We start from the raw sequence: 19,702 nt of genomic DNA, 5'->3' as shown, positions 1-19,702 counted from the left end.
TGCTATTGTTTCCTTCATTTCTTTTTCATTTATTTCTGATCTGATCTTTATGAATTCTTTCCTTCTGCTAACTTTGGGTTTTTTTTGTTCTTCTTTCTCTAATTGCTTTAGGTGTAAGGTTAGGTTGTTTATTTGAGATGTTTCTTGTTTCTTGAGGTAGGATTGTATTGCTATAAACGTCCCTCCTAGAACTGCTTTTGCTGCATCCCATAGGTTTTGGGTCGTCATGTTTTCATTGTCATTTGTTTCTAGGTATTTTTTGATTTCGTCTTTGATTTCTTCAGTGATCTCTTGGTTATTTAGTAGCGTATTGTTTAGCCTCTGTGTATTTGTATTTTTTACAGTTTTTTTTCCTGTAATTGATATCTAGTCTCATAGCATTGTGGTTGGAAAAGATACTTGATACGATTTCAATTTTCTTAAATTTACCAAGGCTTGATTTGTGACCCAAGGTATGGTCTATCCTGGAGAATGTTCCATGAGCACTTGAGAAGAAAGTGTATCCTGTTGTTTTGGATGGAATGTCCTATAAATATCAATTAAATCTGTCTTGTTTAATGTGTCATTTAAAGCTTGTGTTTCCTTATTTATTTTCATTTTGGATGCTCTGTCCATTGGTGAAAGTGGGGTGTTAAAGTCCCCTGCGATGATTGTGTTACTGTCGATTTCCCCTTTTATGGCTGTTAGGATTTGCCTTATGTATTGAGGTGCTCCTATGTTGGATACATAAATATTTACCATTGTTATATCTTCTTGGATGGATCCCTTGATCATTATGTAGTGTCCTTCTTTGTCTCTTGTAATAGTCTTTATTTTAAAGTCTATTTTTTCTGATATGAGAATTGCTACTGCAGCTTTCTTTTGATTTCCATTTGCATGGAGTATCTTTTTCCATCCCCTCACTTTCAGTCTGCATGTGTCCCTAGGTCTGAAGTGGGTCTCTTGTAGACAGCATATGTATGGGTCTTGTTTTTGTATCCATTCAGCCAGTCAATGTCTTTTGGTTGGAGTGTTTAATCCATTTACATTTAAGGTAATTATTGATATGTATGTTCCTATTACCATTTTCTTAACTGTTTTGGGTTTGTTTTTGTAGGTCTTTTCCTTCTCTTGTGTTTCCTGCCTAGAGACGTTCCTTTAGCATTTGTTGTAAAGCTGGTTTGGTTGTGCTGAATTCTCTTAACTTTTGTTTATCTGCAAAGGTTTTAATTTCTCCATCGAATCTGAATGAGATCCTTGCTGGGTAGAGCAATCTTGGTTGTAGGTTGTATGTCCTGCCAGTCCCTTCTGGCTTGCAGAGTTTCTGCTGAAAATCAGCTGTTAACTTTATGGGGATTCCCTTAAATATTATTTGTTGCTTTTCTCTTGCTGTTTTTAATATTTTTTCTTTGTATTTAATTTTTGATAGTTTGATTAATATGTGTCTCGGCATGTTTCTCTTTGGGTTTATCCTGTATGGTACTGTCTGTGCTTCCTGGACTTGATTGACTATTTCCTTTCCCATGTTAGGGAAGTTTTCAATTATAATCTCTTCAAATATTTTCTCAGACCCTTTCTTTTTCTCTTCTTCTTCTGGGACCCCTATAATTTGAATGTTGGTGTGTTTAATGTTGTCCCAGAGGTCTCTGAGACTGTCCTCAATTCTTTTCATTCTTTTCTTTATTATGCTCCCTGGCAGTGATTTCCACCATTTAATCTCCCAGCTCACTCATACATTCTTCTGCCTCAGTTTTTCTCTTATTGATTCCTTCTAGAGTATTTTTAATTTCAGTAATTGTGTTGTTCATCACTGTTTGTTTGCTCTTTAGTTCTTCTAGATCCTTGTTAAATGTTTCTTGTATTTTCTCCATTCTTTTTCCGAGATTTTGGATCATCTTTACTATCATTACTGTGAATTCTTTTTCAGATAGGCTGCCTATTTCATCTTCATTTATTTGGTCTTGTAGGTTTTTACCTTGTTCCTTCATCTGTAACGTATTTTTTTGTCATTTCATTTTTTTTCTTTTCTTTGATGGCTGGTGCTGTATTCCTGTCTTACTGGTTGTTTGGCCTGAGACGTCCATCACTGGAGTTTTCAGGCAGTTAGATAGAGCTGGGTCTTGGTGCTGAGGTGAGGACCTCCGGGAGGCCTCACTCTGATTGATATTCCCTGGAGTCTGAGGTTCTCTGTTAGTCCAGCAGTTTGGACTTGGAGCTCCCACCACAGGAGCTTGGGCCTGACCTCCGGCCTGGGAACCAAGATATCGTAAGCTTCTTGGTGTGGTATTAAAAAAAAAAAAAAAAAAAAAAGGAAGAAAGAAAGAAAGAAAAAAAAGGAGCAGTACAATATCAAAGAATAAAAAATAAAATAAAATTAGAAAGATTAAAAAATATATTAGGAAAAATAAAACTATAATTGAAACAACTGCAACAAGGTAAAATAAAACCACAACAGAAAAAAGAAAAAAAAAAGGTGGGGGGGGTGGAACAAGCCAAAAGGAGAGATCACTAACAAAGTATAAAGAATAAAATAAAATTAGAAAAATAAAAGATTTGTTAGGAAAAATAAAAATATAAAGGAATCAACAACAATGAATCAACAAGGTAAAACAGAACCCCAATCTTAAAGAGGAAAAAAGAAAAGAAAAGAAAAAAAAAATCCTTGGCATGGGGTGGAGTTTAGGCAGGGGGTGGAACTTAGGCAGGGGTGGGGTTTAGGGTGGGCGGGGCCTGGGCAGGGCGATGTTCAAGCGTGGGCTGGGGTTCTCTGCTTAGGACCTGCACGGAAGGGGAGAGGCAGCATGTGGAAAGGAGGGCCTCTGGAGTGTGGAGTTCTGGAGTTTGGAGGTAGGGCCCTGTGGGAGGGTGTGTGGGTGGGGTTTAGGCCCCGTGCATTGGAGGGGGTCTCAGAGGGGGTCTCCGAGTGTAGAGGTGGGGCCCTGGGTGGGGGTGTAGGGGCGGGGCTTGGGCTCTGGGAGGCAGGAGGGAGGCTCAGAGGACAGAGGATTAGGTCTGATAGCCCAACAGGCTTCCCGGTGCCTAAGTGGACAGGGAAAGCACTGGCCCCGTTCCTTTCCGTTCCTTCGTGCCCCTCCCCCACTGTCTCCCCCAGGGTCTCCCCTGGCACTGTGGGTGGGTCCCGCTGGCTGTAGAAACTCCTCCCCTCCCCCAGCCGCCCCTCAGGGGTGCTGGTCCCATAGGTTCGGCCTTTACTTTTGCTTCCCCCTCTCTCCCTCCCACTCTCTCAGGACCCGCACAGCTGGAGGGGGCCTTGGTGGGCAGAGGATCAGGCCTGGGATCTCAGCAGGTTCCTGGGGGCCCAAATGGGCAGGGGAAACCTGGCCACACTCCCTTTTGATCCTCTGCCTTCCCAATGGTTCCCCAATTTCCCGCTTTGGGCGTGGGATCCCTTCCCCTCCCCCAGCCGCCCCTCAGGGGCACAAGTCCCGTCCTGCCTCCACTTCTCCTCCCCCTTCACTGCCCCCCAAGCTCCATGTCCTACCCGGTTGCTGGGGGTTCCTCCCGTCCCCTTAGGTGTCCGTGGTCCCCCACCGGTGCCTGGTAGGTGCCCTAGTTTTGAGGAGATGTGAATTCCACGTCCTCCTAGTATGCCATCCTGACTCCAGCCCCTCTCTTATTTTCTTCATTCCAACAATTAAACTCCTCCTATGTGTCTGGCACTGAGAACAGTGGTGAACTTGATAAGACATTGACCCTGTCTTCATGGATTTTATAATCTAGTGGTGGAGAGCGATGAGCACACACACATAGAATTACAAATTATGATAAGTGCTGGGGAAATAATATGATGCTACAGGAGAAATATGGGAGGAGTAGGGCGTTGTGAGGGAGAAGACAACCTCTGAGGAAACCACATTAAACTGCATTGTCAGTAAAGGTGAAGTAAGAAGGAGAAGGGTGGAAGTGGGCCTGTGCCCAAGCCCTGAGGCAGAAAGTATGGAGGTCAACTCCCCTGGGGAATCAAGAGCAGAGAAAGGTAACTGGCAGGCCATGAAGTTGAAGCAATAGTCTGGGGCCCGAGGATTCAGGTAAAAATATAAAATGTCTGTTGAGAAATAAAACCTGCAAGAGGAACTAAAAATTAAGAGAGGATGTGGAACTGCACCTGAGAGACACATTACCCTACAGAGGGTAACATGTTCTCTCGTAATTATTTGGGGGAACTGTGGCCATTTTGCAATGTCAGTAGCATTGGACCTGAGAAATGACAAAGGTATTAGCTCACTTTTTTCAAGTGATTCTTTGAGCTCTAATGGGTTCACCTGGGGGACAGCTGGAGCAGATTAATGTTCAGCCTGTAGCATGAAGCCTAAAGTGTTCATTTAGGACCCATGCTGGTAGCTAAGAGGAATGAAAGGTCATGCCCTTTTGAATGAAGGACTGCTGTTTGACGGAAGGTAATAAATAAAAAGACCGCAACGCCAGAGAGCTCTGGGGAAGTTTTGCAATGAGGAAGGTATAGAATGGCAAACTGAGCCGGGGGAGGCACATCATGATGAGGGAGTTGGTGAATGGGAATTCAAAGCCATATATTTCATTCTTAAAACATTTTCCGTATCAGTGAATGAGCTGGGGCCCTGCGCCGTGTAATGGAGCTCTTCACTTACTGCTGCCTCCGCCACCCCACTTCCCTCCAGCCACTCTGACTTAGGAAGCAAAATGGCATCGAAGGGGTAGGGAGAACTTTGATTACTGGTTGACTAAAGAATGTTGTGCATCAGCTTTTTCGTGAGCCTGAGAATCATTTCATCTTTGAAATGAAATGTGTTAAATGCGTTCCATCACGTATGAAGAAAAAGTGTCTTGTTTATGTTAGTAAAATATACATAACATAAAAATGACCGTTTTAACCTTGTTAGGTGTACGGTCCGGTGGCATTAAGTACATTCACATTGTGCAACCATTACTACCATCCGTTCCCACCATCCATTCCCAGAACTTTTTCATTTTCCCCAGCTGAAGTTCTGTACGCATTGAACAAACACTAAGCATTGCCCCTCCCTCCAGCTCCCGGCAACCAGCTTTCTACTCTCTGTCTCTGTGAATTTGACTACTTCTAGGTGCCTCTGTAGACAGAATCCTACGGTATTTGTCCTTTTGTGAACGGCTTATTTCACTTAACACAATGTCTTCAAGGTTTGTCCATGTATCAGAATTTCTTTCCTTTTTAAGGCTGAATAAGATTCCATTGTATGTATAAGGCAGGAGGTAGATGGGCTCCAGGCTAGGCATTTACAACTGGCCTCCTGTTCACACTTCCTGGGGTGAGAAGAAGATGGGCTCCAGGCTGGACATTCATTACCCAGCCCCCTGTTTACATTTCCTGAAGCAAGAGACAAACGGGCTCCAGGACTACATATTTATAACCAGACTCCTGTCTATATTTCAAGATCTGTACCTTGATATAAAAACCAGCAACAGAAATAGGGTAAATAACCAGACATTGGTCATTTTTATGGCAGGGACAGAATGGGACTAAACCCTGTTAAAAGATCAAGAGATCATACATTTCCCATCCTTAGGGCAAGGGAAATACTGCACATGTGCAGAAAGGCTCCTTGGGGGTCAAAAAGGAGGGGGCACCACCCCATAATACGTGATGCTAAGGCTGTCCCATAGACCTCTGGGCTGAAATCCATCTTGGAAAAACGTTGCGCACGCACGTTGGGGAGGGTCCTAGGGCAGGGCAGGTGTGGAAAAAGAAACCAGGTAATTGGCCAAAGGTAAACAAAGACCCGGAAGAACTGCCCTGTATAAATGACCTAACCGCCTCTTCACTGCGTTCCTCCTCATTCAGGAGGACGCCCACACCCTTCCTCTCCCGGTGTGCATCTCTGCCTTGCTTCTGTCTTAACTAAACAAACTGTTTCTCTGTGTGCTCTCCCACTTGTTGTTGTGCTGTGTCTCTAATAATAAACTTTGTACCTGTTTTTACAGTTTTGCCTCTGTGAGAAATGCATTTTTCACTGGGGGCAAAAGCTAGGGGGTGTGGTGACTGGGATTCCCGGTTTTCATTCAGGCTCCCCAGGTTCAATTCTTGGGCAGGGAATTAAGATCTTGCTTCACGCCACCACCCACTGCTGCCTCTCCGAGATCATGTATACACCCCATTTTGTTTATGCATTCATCTGTCAGTGAACTTTTGGGTTGGAGGAAAAGTATGTCCAACCCATGGAGCAGAGACAAGATATTTTTCTTTTCATATATTGTCTTATTTTTCCTCTTTTCTTTGCACACTCCTTGCTCCCTCCCTCCTTCTCTCCCTCCCTCCCCCTCTCTCTCCTTCCCTCCCTCCCTCCCTCCCTTCTCCCCTTCCTCCCCAACCCCAGCCCCTGTAGAAGGAGGATAGAATTTGACTGAAGTTTGTTATCATTGGGAATCTCAGGGTATAGTACAATGACTTCCTTTTCTTGAAATTATTGCGATAGAATTTATCTTTCGGAGTACATTTAGATTCACAGTAAAACTGAGCAGCAAGCGCTACATTTGGAGTACTCAGTGGCGCGCTCCCGTATACTCCCTCCTTCCCCTCCGCCCACACCCTCAGTCTCCCCGACAATCAGCATCCCTCACCAGAGGGGCATGTCTGTTACAGTTGATAAATCTACATTGCAACCTCGCTATCATCACAAACCCATGCTTTACATTAGGTGAATCACTCAGTATTGTGCATTCTATTGGTTTTGACAAGTCTGTAACGACATGTATCAACCATTATAGCATCGCATAGAATAGTTTCACTACCCTAAGAATTCTCTGTGCTCCACCTACTTATCTCTCCCTCTCCTTAACCCTTGGCAACCACCGATCTTTTTATGGTCTCCATAGTTTTACCTTTTCCAGAATGTTGGAATCATACAGTATATAGCATTTTCAGACTGGCTTGTCTCACTTAGCATTGTACTATGCATTGAAGGTTCCAACACGTCTTTTTTCACGGCTTGATAGCTCATTTCTTTTTAACACTGAATACCATTCTGTTGCCTGGATAGACCACAGTTTATTTATCCATTCACTTACTAAATGATGTCTTGGTTGCTTCCAAGTTTTGGCAATTGTGATTAAAGCTGCTGCAAACATCCGTTTGCAGATTTTTGTGTGGACATAAGTTTTCAACTAATTTGAGTAAATACCATGGAGCACAATTCCCAGATCATGCGTTTAGCTTTGTAACAAACTGTCTTCCAAAGACAGTCAATGGAAGTCAATGACTTCCTTTTGGGTTTTACAGGAAACCAGGAGTCCAGGCTTGATTATAATACCTAAGTCGTTATAGGTTGACAGTTTGGATTAAGTGAGAAAATAAATAGGGAAATGGTCAGTCATCGACACAGAGCCTGATATAAGATGGTTCCTTTTTTTTTTTTAACTCTTGCAGAGCTGTCCAAACGAACTAGAAATGGGGATATGGAGACAGGAGAAGGTTTTTATGACTGGTTTAGTCATTAAGTTATGATTTTTGAAGGCTCAAACCAGAGCCTTCAGTTTTGCAGAAAGGAGAGGAGGAAGGCCTCTGAAGGATTAAGCAATGGTTTAGGCATCAAGGATAAATACGAAATTGGACAAGAGGCAGGCTTCTTAATCCAGAAGATTGTAAGAATCATGGAACACCATGATAAAAAATGAATTTGGGAGGGTCAGATGTTTAGAAAGAAAAAAGGCCATTATGGACACACAATAACTGGTTAGCACTTGCTGATGGAATTAATTTGAAGAATAATAAAGGTTCTTATTTGTGATCGTGGTTTAATGGTGGACAGTTTTGTTTTAAATTCCTGTAATGGGAAGATCATGAACCCCATTTCTGTTTTCCCATTATTTCCTCTCTTGCAGAGAGGAAAATAGCTCGATTTGCCCTTGAATATAACAATAGTCAATGACTGAGAAAAATCATTTGCTGTCGTCCTCTGTGTCAGGTACGTGTCACAAGGGTGACCTATAATTATCAGTTGCCACTTCAGCAGAGGGGAGCAATTACAGCAAGGGCAGTTTGGTGTTATATATCAGTGTGACAGGCTTGCCAAACTGATGGGCAGTAAATGCACAGGCACAAGGTTTTAGGATAATTTCCGCATCCAATAGAGTGGAGATCTTTGTCAGAGAATGTAAAAATTAGCTGAGCAAATTTCATCCTGATTATTTTTATATGTGTTTTGGAAACCTAGCCAGAGCTTCATCTTGGGTCAAATATTGAACAAAACCCGATTATGGGAGATAACCGATTCACGCTTTGTAAAATCTAGACAGGTTGATATCAACTTGCTCATGGAAAAGGCAAAGAAATTAAGCAATATCATGTGAGTGGCTGTCAGCTGGAGGTAGGTCAGCAACAATATCTGATGGTAATAGCTGCAGCAGTACTATTTATTCGTTAGAAATGGCCAGTAACACAAGAAGAAAACAAACATCATTTTTTAAAAAAAAATTATTTATTTTATTTTTGGCTGCATTGGGTCTTCGTTGCTGCACGCGGGCTTTTTCTAGTTACAGTGAGTGGGGCTACTCTTCGTTGCAGTGCACGGGCTTCTCACTGCAGTGGCCTCTCTTGTTGCGGAGCACAGGCTCTAGGTGCACAGGCTTCAGTAGTTGTGGTGCATGGGCTTAGTTGCTCCGCAGCACGTGGGATCTTCCCGGACCAGGGCTTAAACCCGTGTCCCTTGCGTTGGCAGGCAGATTCTCAACCACTGAACCACCAGGGAAGGCCCAACAAACATCATTTTTAATGTCCCCAAAGATAACCCGTCATCATACAGATTTTTTTCTGTGCATTTGTAAATTATATATATTGCCTCTAAGATTGTCCCCATTGATTGCTGCTGCCTTATATTCATGCCCTTGTATAATCCCCTCCCCGAGTGTGATTAGGTTATTAAAGATTGTGGCTTCTATCTTGGGTGCTCTCTCTCGCTCTGATGGAAGCCAGGGGCTGTGTTGCAAGCTCCCACATGGAGAGGCCCTCGAGGCAAGGAACCGAGGGAGGACTCCAGTCAAGGAACCGAGGGAGGACTCTAGTCAACAGACATTGAGGAATTGAGCCCCTCACTCCAACAACCTGTGCGGAGCTGAATCCTGCCAACAACCACGTGAGTGAGCTTGGAGGTGGATTCCCATTCGAGCCATCAGTTGGGACTGTAGTCCTGGCTGACAGCATAACTGCAGTCTCATGAGAGATTATGAGCCAGCCAGGCCTAGCTAGGCCGATTCCAGATTTCATACCCACAGAAACTCTGAGATGGTACATGTTTGCTGTTTTAAGCTGCTAAGTATTGGGGTAGTTTTGTTATGCAGCAATAGGGAACTAGTATGTAAATGTTGACAAACATTGGATTAGAGTGTCTTTTGTCAGTCAGAGTTCTAGCAGCAAACAGAAGGCACCCAACTGGGATTTTGAAGAGAGACTTGAGCAGTGTTAGGAAAATCAATAAGGTACGAAGAGGCAGCCAGGGCTTACAACAGTGGGAAGCCATTATCCTCCCTAGACCTGAAAGAGAAAGGGAGCCAAAGAGATAGTAGCAGTATTGTAGAGGAATGCAACACCTGCCAGAACTGGGTTGAGGCAGGGAGCGAGTAGAGAAGAAATACCCTGACCTCTTTATCTCGCCATCCTCAGATCTGCCCATGACTCTCATTGGCCAAACCCTACTGGAAACCAGGGGGCAGTTCCTACCGGTCAGCTTTCTAGGACAGAAAACAAAAGAAGAGAAAGTAGGGAGTGGATCTGCTGGGGCATAAGGACAGAAACCAGGATATGCAAATGCTCTTGTGCAACTGTTTTTATTTTTACCATCCTTCTGTATCATTAAAGATTCTTCCACATCACGGTTTTAAATAGCTACATATGGATACTGTAACCAAAGTATCTCAATCATGCAATGATGAACATTTTTGGTTGTATAAAAATTCTTCTTTTGCAATGAAAACGGTGAAATGAATATGCTTATAGTCATATTTCTATAGCTTAAAAAAAATAATTCCTTAGAGTACAATGCAGTAAGTAGAACAATTGAGGACAAAGAACATTTTTTAGGGTTTTGATATATCTTGTCATATCACTCACCAGAAAAGTTGCTTTGATGCTCCCCCTATAAAAATCTTTGCCTATTTGATAGGTTTGAAAAATGCTGTATTGTTTTAATTCTTTTTGATGTTATTAAGGAATTTAAAATATTTTCACATGTTCATTAGCTACTTATTTTTCTTCCTTTGTGACTTTCCCCATTTTTTTCTATTGGTATTGGTGTTTTTCTTATTGATTTATAGGAACTATTTAGTATTAAGAATTCATTCTTGTCATATGTGCTGCAAATATTTTTCCTAGTTAAAAAAGTCTCATGCATAAACCTGTTTCTTTACCTCAAGAATATTAAAATATTTACCTTTTCCTTCTAGTATTCTAATAAATTATATAAGTGAGAATTTTAATCCATTTGGAACTGTTTTTGGAGGTAAAGTGTGAGACAGGGATGAAACATAATTTTCTTCTAAATGGTTATCTAACTGTCCCAAAGCCATTTATTGAAAGGACAGTCTTTTTTTTTTTTCTCACTGATTCAAAATGGGAACACAAATCCACATGGAAAGTATAACCTTGATTTTATTACTTAAAGGGTTCCTTTCCGTTATATATATTTTTGCATATGGGTTAAAATATGCATATGGGTTAAGATACATAAATATTTTTATTGCAAATGATTCTATTACTTTATTTTTCAATAAAGACCAGTAACAGGAACTTGGAGCTTGGGTCTAGTTCTGGCTAAAGATTATGTCCTTTATTTCCCCTAAGCTGGACCTAATTTGTTTTTTTTGATGTATTGTTTTTGACCTCCTGATAATTTTTGTAAATACTACGAATATTTCGGAACTAAAGTGAACTTGGCTTACAGTGGTAGATTTAATTGAGGAAGACAATATTATAATTTCACATGTTTAGTGCAAACCAGTACTTATCTCATTTGGTAGTTTTTTTAATTAGAAGATCTGAGGATATACTCTGCCTGCAATGTGGTGACAATGACATTGCATTGTAATGTTCCATTTAAAAGGCATGCACAAGTGGTAATGGATCTTTCTGTAAGCATTTCATGAAAGGAAGGCCCCAGGTCATGTTTGTTCATCTGTATTTCCTAAAGGGTTTCCAGTGGCATCATGAAATACCTGATGAAGCTTTTACCTCTGAACGATAGAAGAGAACATAACATTTCTGTCTTGCTCTCTTAGATCACTCACTCTGGGGAAAACCAGCTGAGGACACTCAAGCAATCCTATGGAGAAGTCTATGTGGTGAGGAACTGAGGCCAACTGCCAACAGCTAGCACTAATTTGGCAGGTATGGAAATAGGCCATTTTGGAGGTGGATCCTCCAGTCCCAACCAACTCTTCAGATATAGCCCTAGCCAATGCCTTGACTGCAACCTTATCAGAGAGACCCAGAGCCTGAACTGAGACAGGCTTGTTGCCGAAATTAGCCTCTGTACACCGGTGCCGAATTAAATCTTGGAGACAGAGTTTTGGGTGAAGTAGAAAGAAACCGCGTTATTGCTTTGCCGGGCAAAGGGGACCACAACAGGCTAATGCCCTCAAGACTGTATGTCCCACCCTGGGACACGGGGGTAGTGAGGAGTCTTTAACAGTGTTCGGGGAGCAGGGCGTGATCAGCTCGTGGACATTCTTCTGATTGGTTGGTGGTGAGGTAATTGGGAGTCAGCATCATCAACCTTCTGGTTCCAACCGGTCTGGGGTCTACGTGCTTGTGGGCAGCATACGGTTAACTTCTTCCACCTGGTGGCGGTTTCAGTATCTGCAGAACAGCTCAAAGGACATGGTTCCGAATATTATCTATAGACCTTGGGGAAGAACTAAAGGTCCTTGACTTTGTTTAATGGCCAAAGTATTATTATTTTGTCTTGCTTGACTGTGTTCCTTTCTTTCTGCATTTTCTCACTTCTCTGATTAAATTTATTCTTTGACTAAAGTTTTTCTACAGACAAAAGGCAGGCGGAGGACATGGGTGGGCATCTGTTCCAGGAAGGCCTTATAGTGTCCTGCTAGGTTACAGGCTGGGACGTGGGACCTGGGACCCTTTGCAGCAATGCTTGCACCTGGACAAACATCTCCTCAAGCAACAAATACAAAGAAACTCCAAGGGACTAAAAATAACTGTGTGCATGCACATTTGGGGCAAATTATGAACAAGATACAAAAAGCCCCAAAACCTAACTTCCACATCTGAGGAGTTGGGAGCAAAAGCATGGTAGCGCACATGATCCTTGCACACAGCACCACCAAGGGGATGGGCACACCACCCAAGCCACCCCTGCAGCCTGACCCCCAGACCTGCCCCTACCCTCACCCCATATAAGGGACCAGCTTGCCCTCCCCTCACGGAGCAAGCAGGGCCACCTGTTACTTGTTTTCGCGCCGTCCTGCTACAGTACGAGTCCCAGTAAAGCCTTGCCTGAATTTCTCGTCTGGTGTTTTTTCAATTTCTATTGATTAGGGAGTCCAAGAACCCTGGCCGGTAACAGAACCACTCAGGTAAGCCACTCCCAGATATCTGGGGGTTCCGAATTTGAAACCCTGAAGGCATTCTGCTAATCATTTCTAGAACATCTCAACTAGAAGAGAATATTGACTGTAGAAGTGGTATGAAAGACAGATTGAAGAAAGGCAAAGAACCTAAGGCTGTTGCAAAGGTTTTGAGGAAATATGATGAGGTCACTAAGTAAAATTTCAAGCCTGGGTCTGCTATACTCTCTGTAGCTTTGGGTTGGTTAGTGAACCTCTTGGAGCATCAGGGTTCTCTGTAAAATGAGGATGCTAATGGTGCTTACCTTACAAAGTGGCTGTATTAGAGCACCACATCTGAGATGCAGTTGGCTCTTAATAGAAGGAAACTTAGAAGGTATTTGTTTGAAAAATGTAAAGGCAAGTCCACTGCGAGAAACTTTAAGTACTTAAAGTGGTCTTTGAAGTGTGCAACTGATACTACAGCTAACAGGATGAGCAAGTAAATAACCGAACAAATGAATTATATTAAGTGCAAAAACTGCTGGTAAGAAGTAGAGGACATTAATTTTTAGCTCGAGTAAGGAAATTTTTGAAATGTTTTTCTATATTTAATACTTTTCTGATAATGAGTCTGTTTTATGGAAACTCAGACAAAATTTCTACAGGTGAAACCAACAGATAAAAGCAAATAACTCATTGGAAGCCACAGGTCTCGCCCGCTGAAGCTAGTCCTGCCTCTCCATGGCCCCGCCTTCCATATAGCCACGCCTCTTTTGTGTTTAAGGTTGGGCTTCACCCTTTCCTCATCACCGGGCTCGCTACGCCTAGTTCCCAGTCGAGGCTCGTTTGCTCGCGAGAGTTCCTCCACCTGGCCCACTCAGAAGCTGTAGGAAACGGAGGCAGAGAAGAGTCGCGAGCCTTGACTCGACCACACTTTCCAGGCCCCGCCCCTCCTTCCTCGCCCTCCTCCTGGCCCAGCTTCCCCGGTTGCACGTGTAATTGTTGTGGTTCAACCTCACGTGGCCACGGAAGTGCCGGCGTTACATGACCCGCCTCCAAGATGGCGGCGCCCAGTGCCGGGGCCCACGACCTGAGCCGGCTCAGCTTTGAATTATAACCTTGACTGAGTCTGTGCGGCCATGGACCGGCCTGGGTTCACAGCCTCGCTGGTGGTGAGTACCGGGCGGTAGGGTGGGGGCGCTAGGCGTGCCGGAGGCTTCCCTGTCCTAGCACCTCCTTCCGGTTTTGCGCGCTGAATCATCCCCGGGTCACCGGTCATCAGGTCTGGGAGGAAGCACGGGGCTCCTGGGCCGCGCCGGGCCTCGTGTCAAGGTCCTGAGTTTCCTACCTGTATGCCAGAAAGAGACGGGGGTGGGATAGGGGTGGCACTTGACCCTTAGTCTTCCGCACCGCGGTTTACCTAACGGAAAAAGAAAAGTTTCAATTGTATACTGTGACCATACTCTGGAGAGCTTGGCAATTAATGAAATATATGTAATAAAACAACTGGAGTCGCTCACAGACCTCCTGGTCAAGACTGTGGTTTCATTTTGCTGTATCTTTTTTCAGTCTCGGAAAATGACGCATCCATTCATTCATCCTGTATATAATTAATCTGCTTATTTTGCTTCCGAGCATTTTTCTAGGCTTTGGGTATATACTGATGAGCAAAAATAGCCGCGCGTTGAGCCAGTACGTCAGTGGTGTTTAATTCCTTAGAAAACAACGAGAATCAACGTGTCTTAACATCAACCCCCACCCCCATATCCTTTAATAAATATTTTGAAACCTTTCTTAGGACATGTTCAGTAGGGGATACTAGATACAGTAGTGAACAAGACAGATTGGCTGCCTGTGTTTTCATTGTAGGAGAGCGGGCAGAGGCAGAAAATAGACAAATAACTTTTCAAAAGCTTTTCCTGAGAAACGGAGGCCCAGAGGACTTTCTTCGTTTAATTATCAAATGTTTTTGCAGGTGTTGGAGATAACATGGTGAACAAGATAGACCTGGCCGCATGGGTCAGGTGGTGGAGGCAGAAGGGTGAAATGATTGTTATCATAAATGATGATGAGGGTTAGTTTCAGAGTGCATGGAAAGATGTGGAAGGGGGATCTTACCCAGACTGGTGGAATGATGGTTTTAAATCTAGATTTGTTGATATTTGTAGAAGCTAGGTTTTAGAGATGCAAAGAAATATGTTACCCCTTTGAAGACGTTTTCCTGTCCAGCTGGTGAGATAGCAGTAGTACTTGTGACAATTAACATTGCTCTGCCAGGAACTAGGGTAAGCTCTTTACATACATCATCTCATTTAAGCCTGACAAACAATTGAAGTCTTATCCTAGTTTTCCAAATGAGGGAACTGAGGAATAGTATGTTAGATAATTTGTCCAGAGTCACACAAGTGAGATACATTTCATGTGTGGAAGTGTTGGAGCTTAGATTCCAAGCAGTGTAACATGGGATTCCATTTACTGCTCCTTGAGACTATCTCTGAAGTCAGCAACAGTAGCAGTTGCTAAAAACAGGTGAGTGTCAGAGTTAACAAAAGAAAAATTGTATTAAAATTTATTTATTTTATTAAAGAAGGGTACACATGCTTACTTCTTTTTTCAGTGTAGTTACAGAGGGTAAAATTGGGATCGACTGGTAGAAGTTTCAAGGAAGTTAGATTTTACTCCCGGCGAATTCATTTAGCATGCAGTTTATCTGCCATGTGTTCTGTCTACTGGTACTGTGATTGCCCTTGGAGATTTGATGGCAAACAAACCTAGGCTATATGATAAGTACTGTGAAAGAAATGAACTGAGGTGGGAGAGAGAGAGAATAATATTGGAAAACCTACTTTAGATGGAGTGCCCAAGGAAGGCCCTGAGGAGCTGACGTTTAAGCTAAGACCTGAAAGATAAGGGGCAAGTCATTTTGATGAGCAGAGGGGAAAGTTCAGAGGGAGCAGCACGTGCGAAAATCCTCAGGTGGAAAGAGTTCAGGATGTGACGATGGTGGCTGAGGCCTAGTGGGTGAGGGTAGTGTGTCGGGGGTGCTGTTGGAGAGCTAGACAAAGCCTGCCGGGGGGAGTCTTGGTGGGCAGTGGAAAGGAATCTGGATTTTATATGAAGCATAACGAAAGCCATTAGAAGCTTTTATTATTGAAGTAGTCCGGAAATGGAGTGGCCATTTTATTTTGTTGTTGTTGTTGTTTTTTTACGGTTGGGAGCATCTTTGAGGCAGGCTAAGCACTCCTGAGGGAGTTCTGTTTTGTTTACTACTGTGTGGCCAATGCCTGACACTTCGTAGGCACTCAGCACTTGTTGGGTGAATGAATGCAACTTCACATGTTTGCAGAAGTCTTGAGCCTCGGCTTCTAAGGATTAAGTGAGATGTAGTACAGAGCCTGACATAGAGCAGATATTTAACTGTTTCCTTCCTCAAGTTTCTAGAGCAGGATTGAAGGGCTGTAGAGCTGAATAAGGAGAGAGCTTCTGGCATGTTAAGTTTTCATTTGGAACACAGAGCAGACTATTCAGAAAAAAAACCACCAAGAGTACATTCACTGGTGCATGCTTTTAGGAGAGCAGTTTGAAATAAGTATTAGCGACCTAAAGATGTTCATAACATTTAACTCAGTGAAGATAATAGGAAAACATGAAATAAAAGAGGAATGGTGATAGATGCATCTCATGGACTATTTAGGGGCCATTGGTAACAGTGCTTGTGAAGAGCATGTGCTATAATAGTAACATGGAAAATGCTTATGAGATTAAAAAAAAAGAAAGAAAAAATACAACACTGTACCTGTACACATCTGGTTCATGCCTAATTAAAACTTGGTAGCCAAGGGGAATTGGTTCCAGGTCCCCTGTGGATACCAAAATCCACAGGTGCTCAAGTCCCTTATATAAAATGGTGTAGTATTTGCATGTAACCTGTGCACATCCTCCTGTATACTTTAAATCATTTCTAGATTACTTATCGTACCTAATACAAGGTAAATACTGTGTAAATACAATATAAATATTATGAACATAGTTGCCTGCATGCAGCAAATTCAAGTTTTGCTTTTTGGAACTTTCTGGAATTCTTTTTGCAAATATTTTGAATCTGCATTTGGTTGAATCTGACGATGCGGAACCCCAGGATATGGAGGGCTGGCTTTATTCCATTCCTTAAAAAAAAAAAAAAAAAAGCTGTATTGAAATCCTCCAAGATGGAATGAAATAATTCCGATAGTAGCCCTACTTTTTTCTTCTACCTTTTCAGTGCAAAACAAGCAAACAAACAAACATACCTCCAAACCAGTCTTTCCTTCCAGCCTGACATCTTCTCTCCCTTTTCAGTACTTAGCTGTTTCATCGACCTTGTAGTTCATCTGGGTTGTTACTTGAGTGAAACCAAAAGCATCCCTGTCTCAGTTACTTTTAACTGGGTTACAGGTGAAGGAACTTCGGCACGTGTTGGTGCTCTGCAGTGTGAAGTGCAGGCAGTCCTTTGCGTGTAATGTGGGGCCGTAAAGATGAATGTGCGAGTGGACGTCATGCGGAGTGATCTTAATAATTGATGAAAACACTTATGATTATTTAACGACCTTTAAAAATTCTTGTCAATGTTAATAACTCTCTTACTGTCGATTGTAGAAGTATAGGGAAGCGGAAAAAAAAAGAGAAACTAACATTTAGTACAGTGTAATTTAAAACATTAAGATTGTATTTCTTTGTAAAAAAAAAAAAGTATCAGAAGTAATTTTTAAGTCATATAACTTGCAATACAGAACAAGTGTTCCTTTAATGTGGAGATCTTTGCTGGCACAGCTTGCTCTGGGACATCTTTGTCCTTTTCGTCACAGCCTCTTTCCCCGTATATGGTGATAAGTTTGCCTTCACTCACTTTCCTCTGGCTGCATGTCTAGAATCTCTCCAACGACAGCAGAGTTGATATTCCCACGGCCAGCTAATTCTTTTATAACTCCTTTTACATTTGACTTGAATGTCACTTTCATTGTTAACCACTTGTCATTTATTTGCCCCGCTTTCATGTTTGCTGGCCAGTTCCCTCTTTCAATTATCCATTTTTGTGAAATGTCACTGTGGTCACTGTAATTCACCCGTCCTGTTTGAGGACTTGTGTTCCTTGTGGCAACTGAGATGCATGCGTTTCGGTGCTGTGCAAAGCAAGGACTGCTTGTACTGTTTTTGTTTTTTTTTAATATTTTGTTTTTTCTTTTCTTACATTAGGGAGGTGGTTCTGAAAAAGTTTCTTCATAATATTTGCGTCTTCTCACTGGACCTGCCCTTCTGCTGAGAACCACTGGCAGAAAGGGACTTGAGGGCAGTGGCATGGATTATGTTGCCAAGGCTTCTTAGGTGGGGTAAGAAAACAAGAAAAGATAAGAATGAAGTTGAAGGGACGTTTTCAGGGTTTTTTGCCTCATACCTTTCTTTTCTGGAAGGCAGCTTCTTAGTCTGCTTTCTGGAGTCAAGGAAGTTAGTATCTGATGATGAAGCATTATCTCCATATCTCTAAGGGATTGGGAATTATGCTGCACATTCTCAAGCTTGCTTTGTGTGACTTGTTTCTTTTCGTCATTTTGGTCAGAGTGGGCAGGTCTTCCTTTTTTTGCTCATTTTTGTGTTGAGTAGGCCGTCACCTAGACAGAGGTGTATTCTCAATTTTGGTCAATCAGTGGAGCATGCAAAGCACCCTTGGAGACCACCAATCGTCTGGGACCACAATCGAGAACCACTGCCATGATGGAGGCATTTCTTCTGTATTTCAAGTACGAGGAGATGGAGCTACCTTTTCTTTCTCATTTTTCTTTCAGTATAAGAGGGGGTCCTGGGAAAGTTTTAGAATCTGAAATTTAGCTGTAAATGACTTAATATGCTTTTGTACCACTTCCAAACCAAATGCTGTGTGTTCAGATATAAGTTTTAAATATTAAAATTTTAACGGTACACACAGAATTTGAGTAACAAAATGCCAAATAGAGGGAAGATAAAAGTTGTACCCACAGTTTTTCCACCTCCACGAATCAGGTATTGTTACCTGTTTAACCAGACATATGTGTGAGCCTTTGCTCTGGTACTTGGGAAGAGCAGGAGCCTCAAAGATACGGTCCCTGCCCTCAGGGGTGTGCAGTCAAGTGGGAGCAGACATTTAACAGAAAATAAAACGAAAATTAACCATGTAATTGTGCATGATGATAAAAAGTAACCATTTACTGAGCACTTTAATGTGTGCTTATGCAATTTTTTCAGAGCAGAAATCATATGGTTACAATTTTGTCTTCTTTTTTTTTTTGTATTCTGGTTAAAAAAAAAAATAACCCATAAATTCACATCCAAGCATCATAAAGAAATTTGAACAGTAGTGTTTCTCAGTTTTTTGAGTTTGACGCTGAATCGTTCCTGCACACGTCGCATGATTTGGTTTTTCTATTGTGTGAATCCGTGGGTGATTCTTGTCCAGGGGGGCAGAATTTGAGGAGAGCTTTTCATTCATTATTGGTAAGGAAAGACTTGAATTTATCGATTTTGTATATACATTTATTGTTCAGTTTAATATATGAATGCAATCTTCAGTCTTTGGTCAAGTCCTCCTTCGTCTTTCACATGGGTTTTAATATTGGCCTGTCAGAAATAGGGCATCAGCAAACTTGGAAGGATATTTACAGTAACATAACACTAAAAATGATAACTCATATTTATTGGTAATTGAGGCAGGCATTTTGCTAAGCATGTAACAGGCTCATGTAGTTGTATTTAATTCTCATTTAATCTCACTCAGTTCTCAAAAACTCTGTGAAGTATAGGTACTATTATTTTTCCCCTTTCATGCATGAAGAAATGGGGGCTTACCTAGGTTTAATAGCTTTCCTAGGGAGACCCAGTTGAGATTGAAGCCAGGTCTGCGTGTCTGATGCCAAAGCTGTAGTCTAAGGCAATATTTAATCTGAAAGAATTTCTGGAGAAATGGAAGAATACTCAAGTCAAATTCTAGAACCATTATTGTATTCCTGAGAATAGCCTTACCAAACAACACTGATCCTACACAGTCTTTCCCGTCAGGAGGTGATGAAAGGCAGAGGATTTCTGGGAAAGTCACCCTGAATATACCACAAAGCTGTCAGTGGAGCTGTGGAATGCCAAGAAGTATAGCAGCAGGTAACACCAGGTTTCATAGCACCGGTGCTAT

The 19,702-nt window shown here is 42.2% G+C and overlaps 1 protein-coding gene across 1 annotated transcript in view; it reads left to right on the top strand.

Moving 5' to 3' along the window:
* Window positions 1-19,702, top strand: part of SLC25A26 (solute carrier family 25 member 26) — a 301,478-nt gene that overhangs the window by 147,955 nt on the left and 133,821 nt on the right. Inside the window, exons 8-10 of the mRNA XM_082344816.1 lie at window positions 7,834-7,916; window positions 8,866-9,083; window positions 11,221-13,682. Of these exons, the coding sequence (XP_082200942.1) occupies window positions 13,650-13,682 (33 nt within the window). The 5' untranslated portion in view covers window positions 7,834-7,916; window positions 8,866-9,083; window positions 11,221-13,649. The remainder of the gene's footprint in view (window positions 1-7,833; window positions 7,917-8,865; window positions 9,084-11,220; window positions 13,683-19,702) is intronic.

Source organism: Balaenoptera borealis (genome assembly GCF_965194805.1).
Source record: "Balaenoptera borealis genome assembly, chromosome: 12".
Taxonomy (NCBI): Eukaryota; Metazoa; Chordata; class Mammalia; order Artiodactyla; family Balaenopteridae; genus Balaenoptera; species Balaenoptera borealis.
This window is presented reverse-complemented; position numbering and strand designations above follow the sequence as displayed.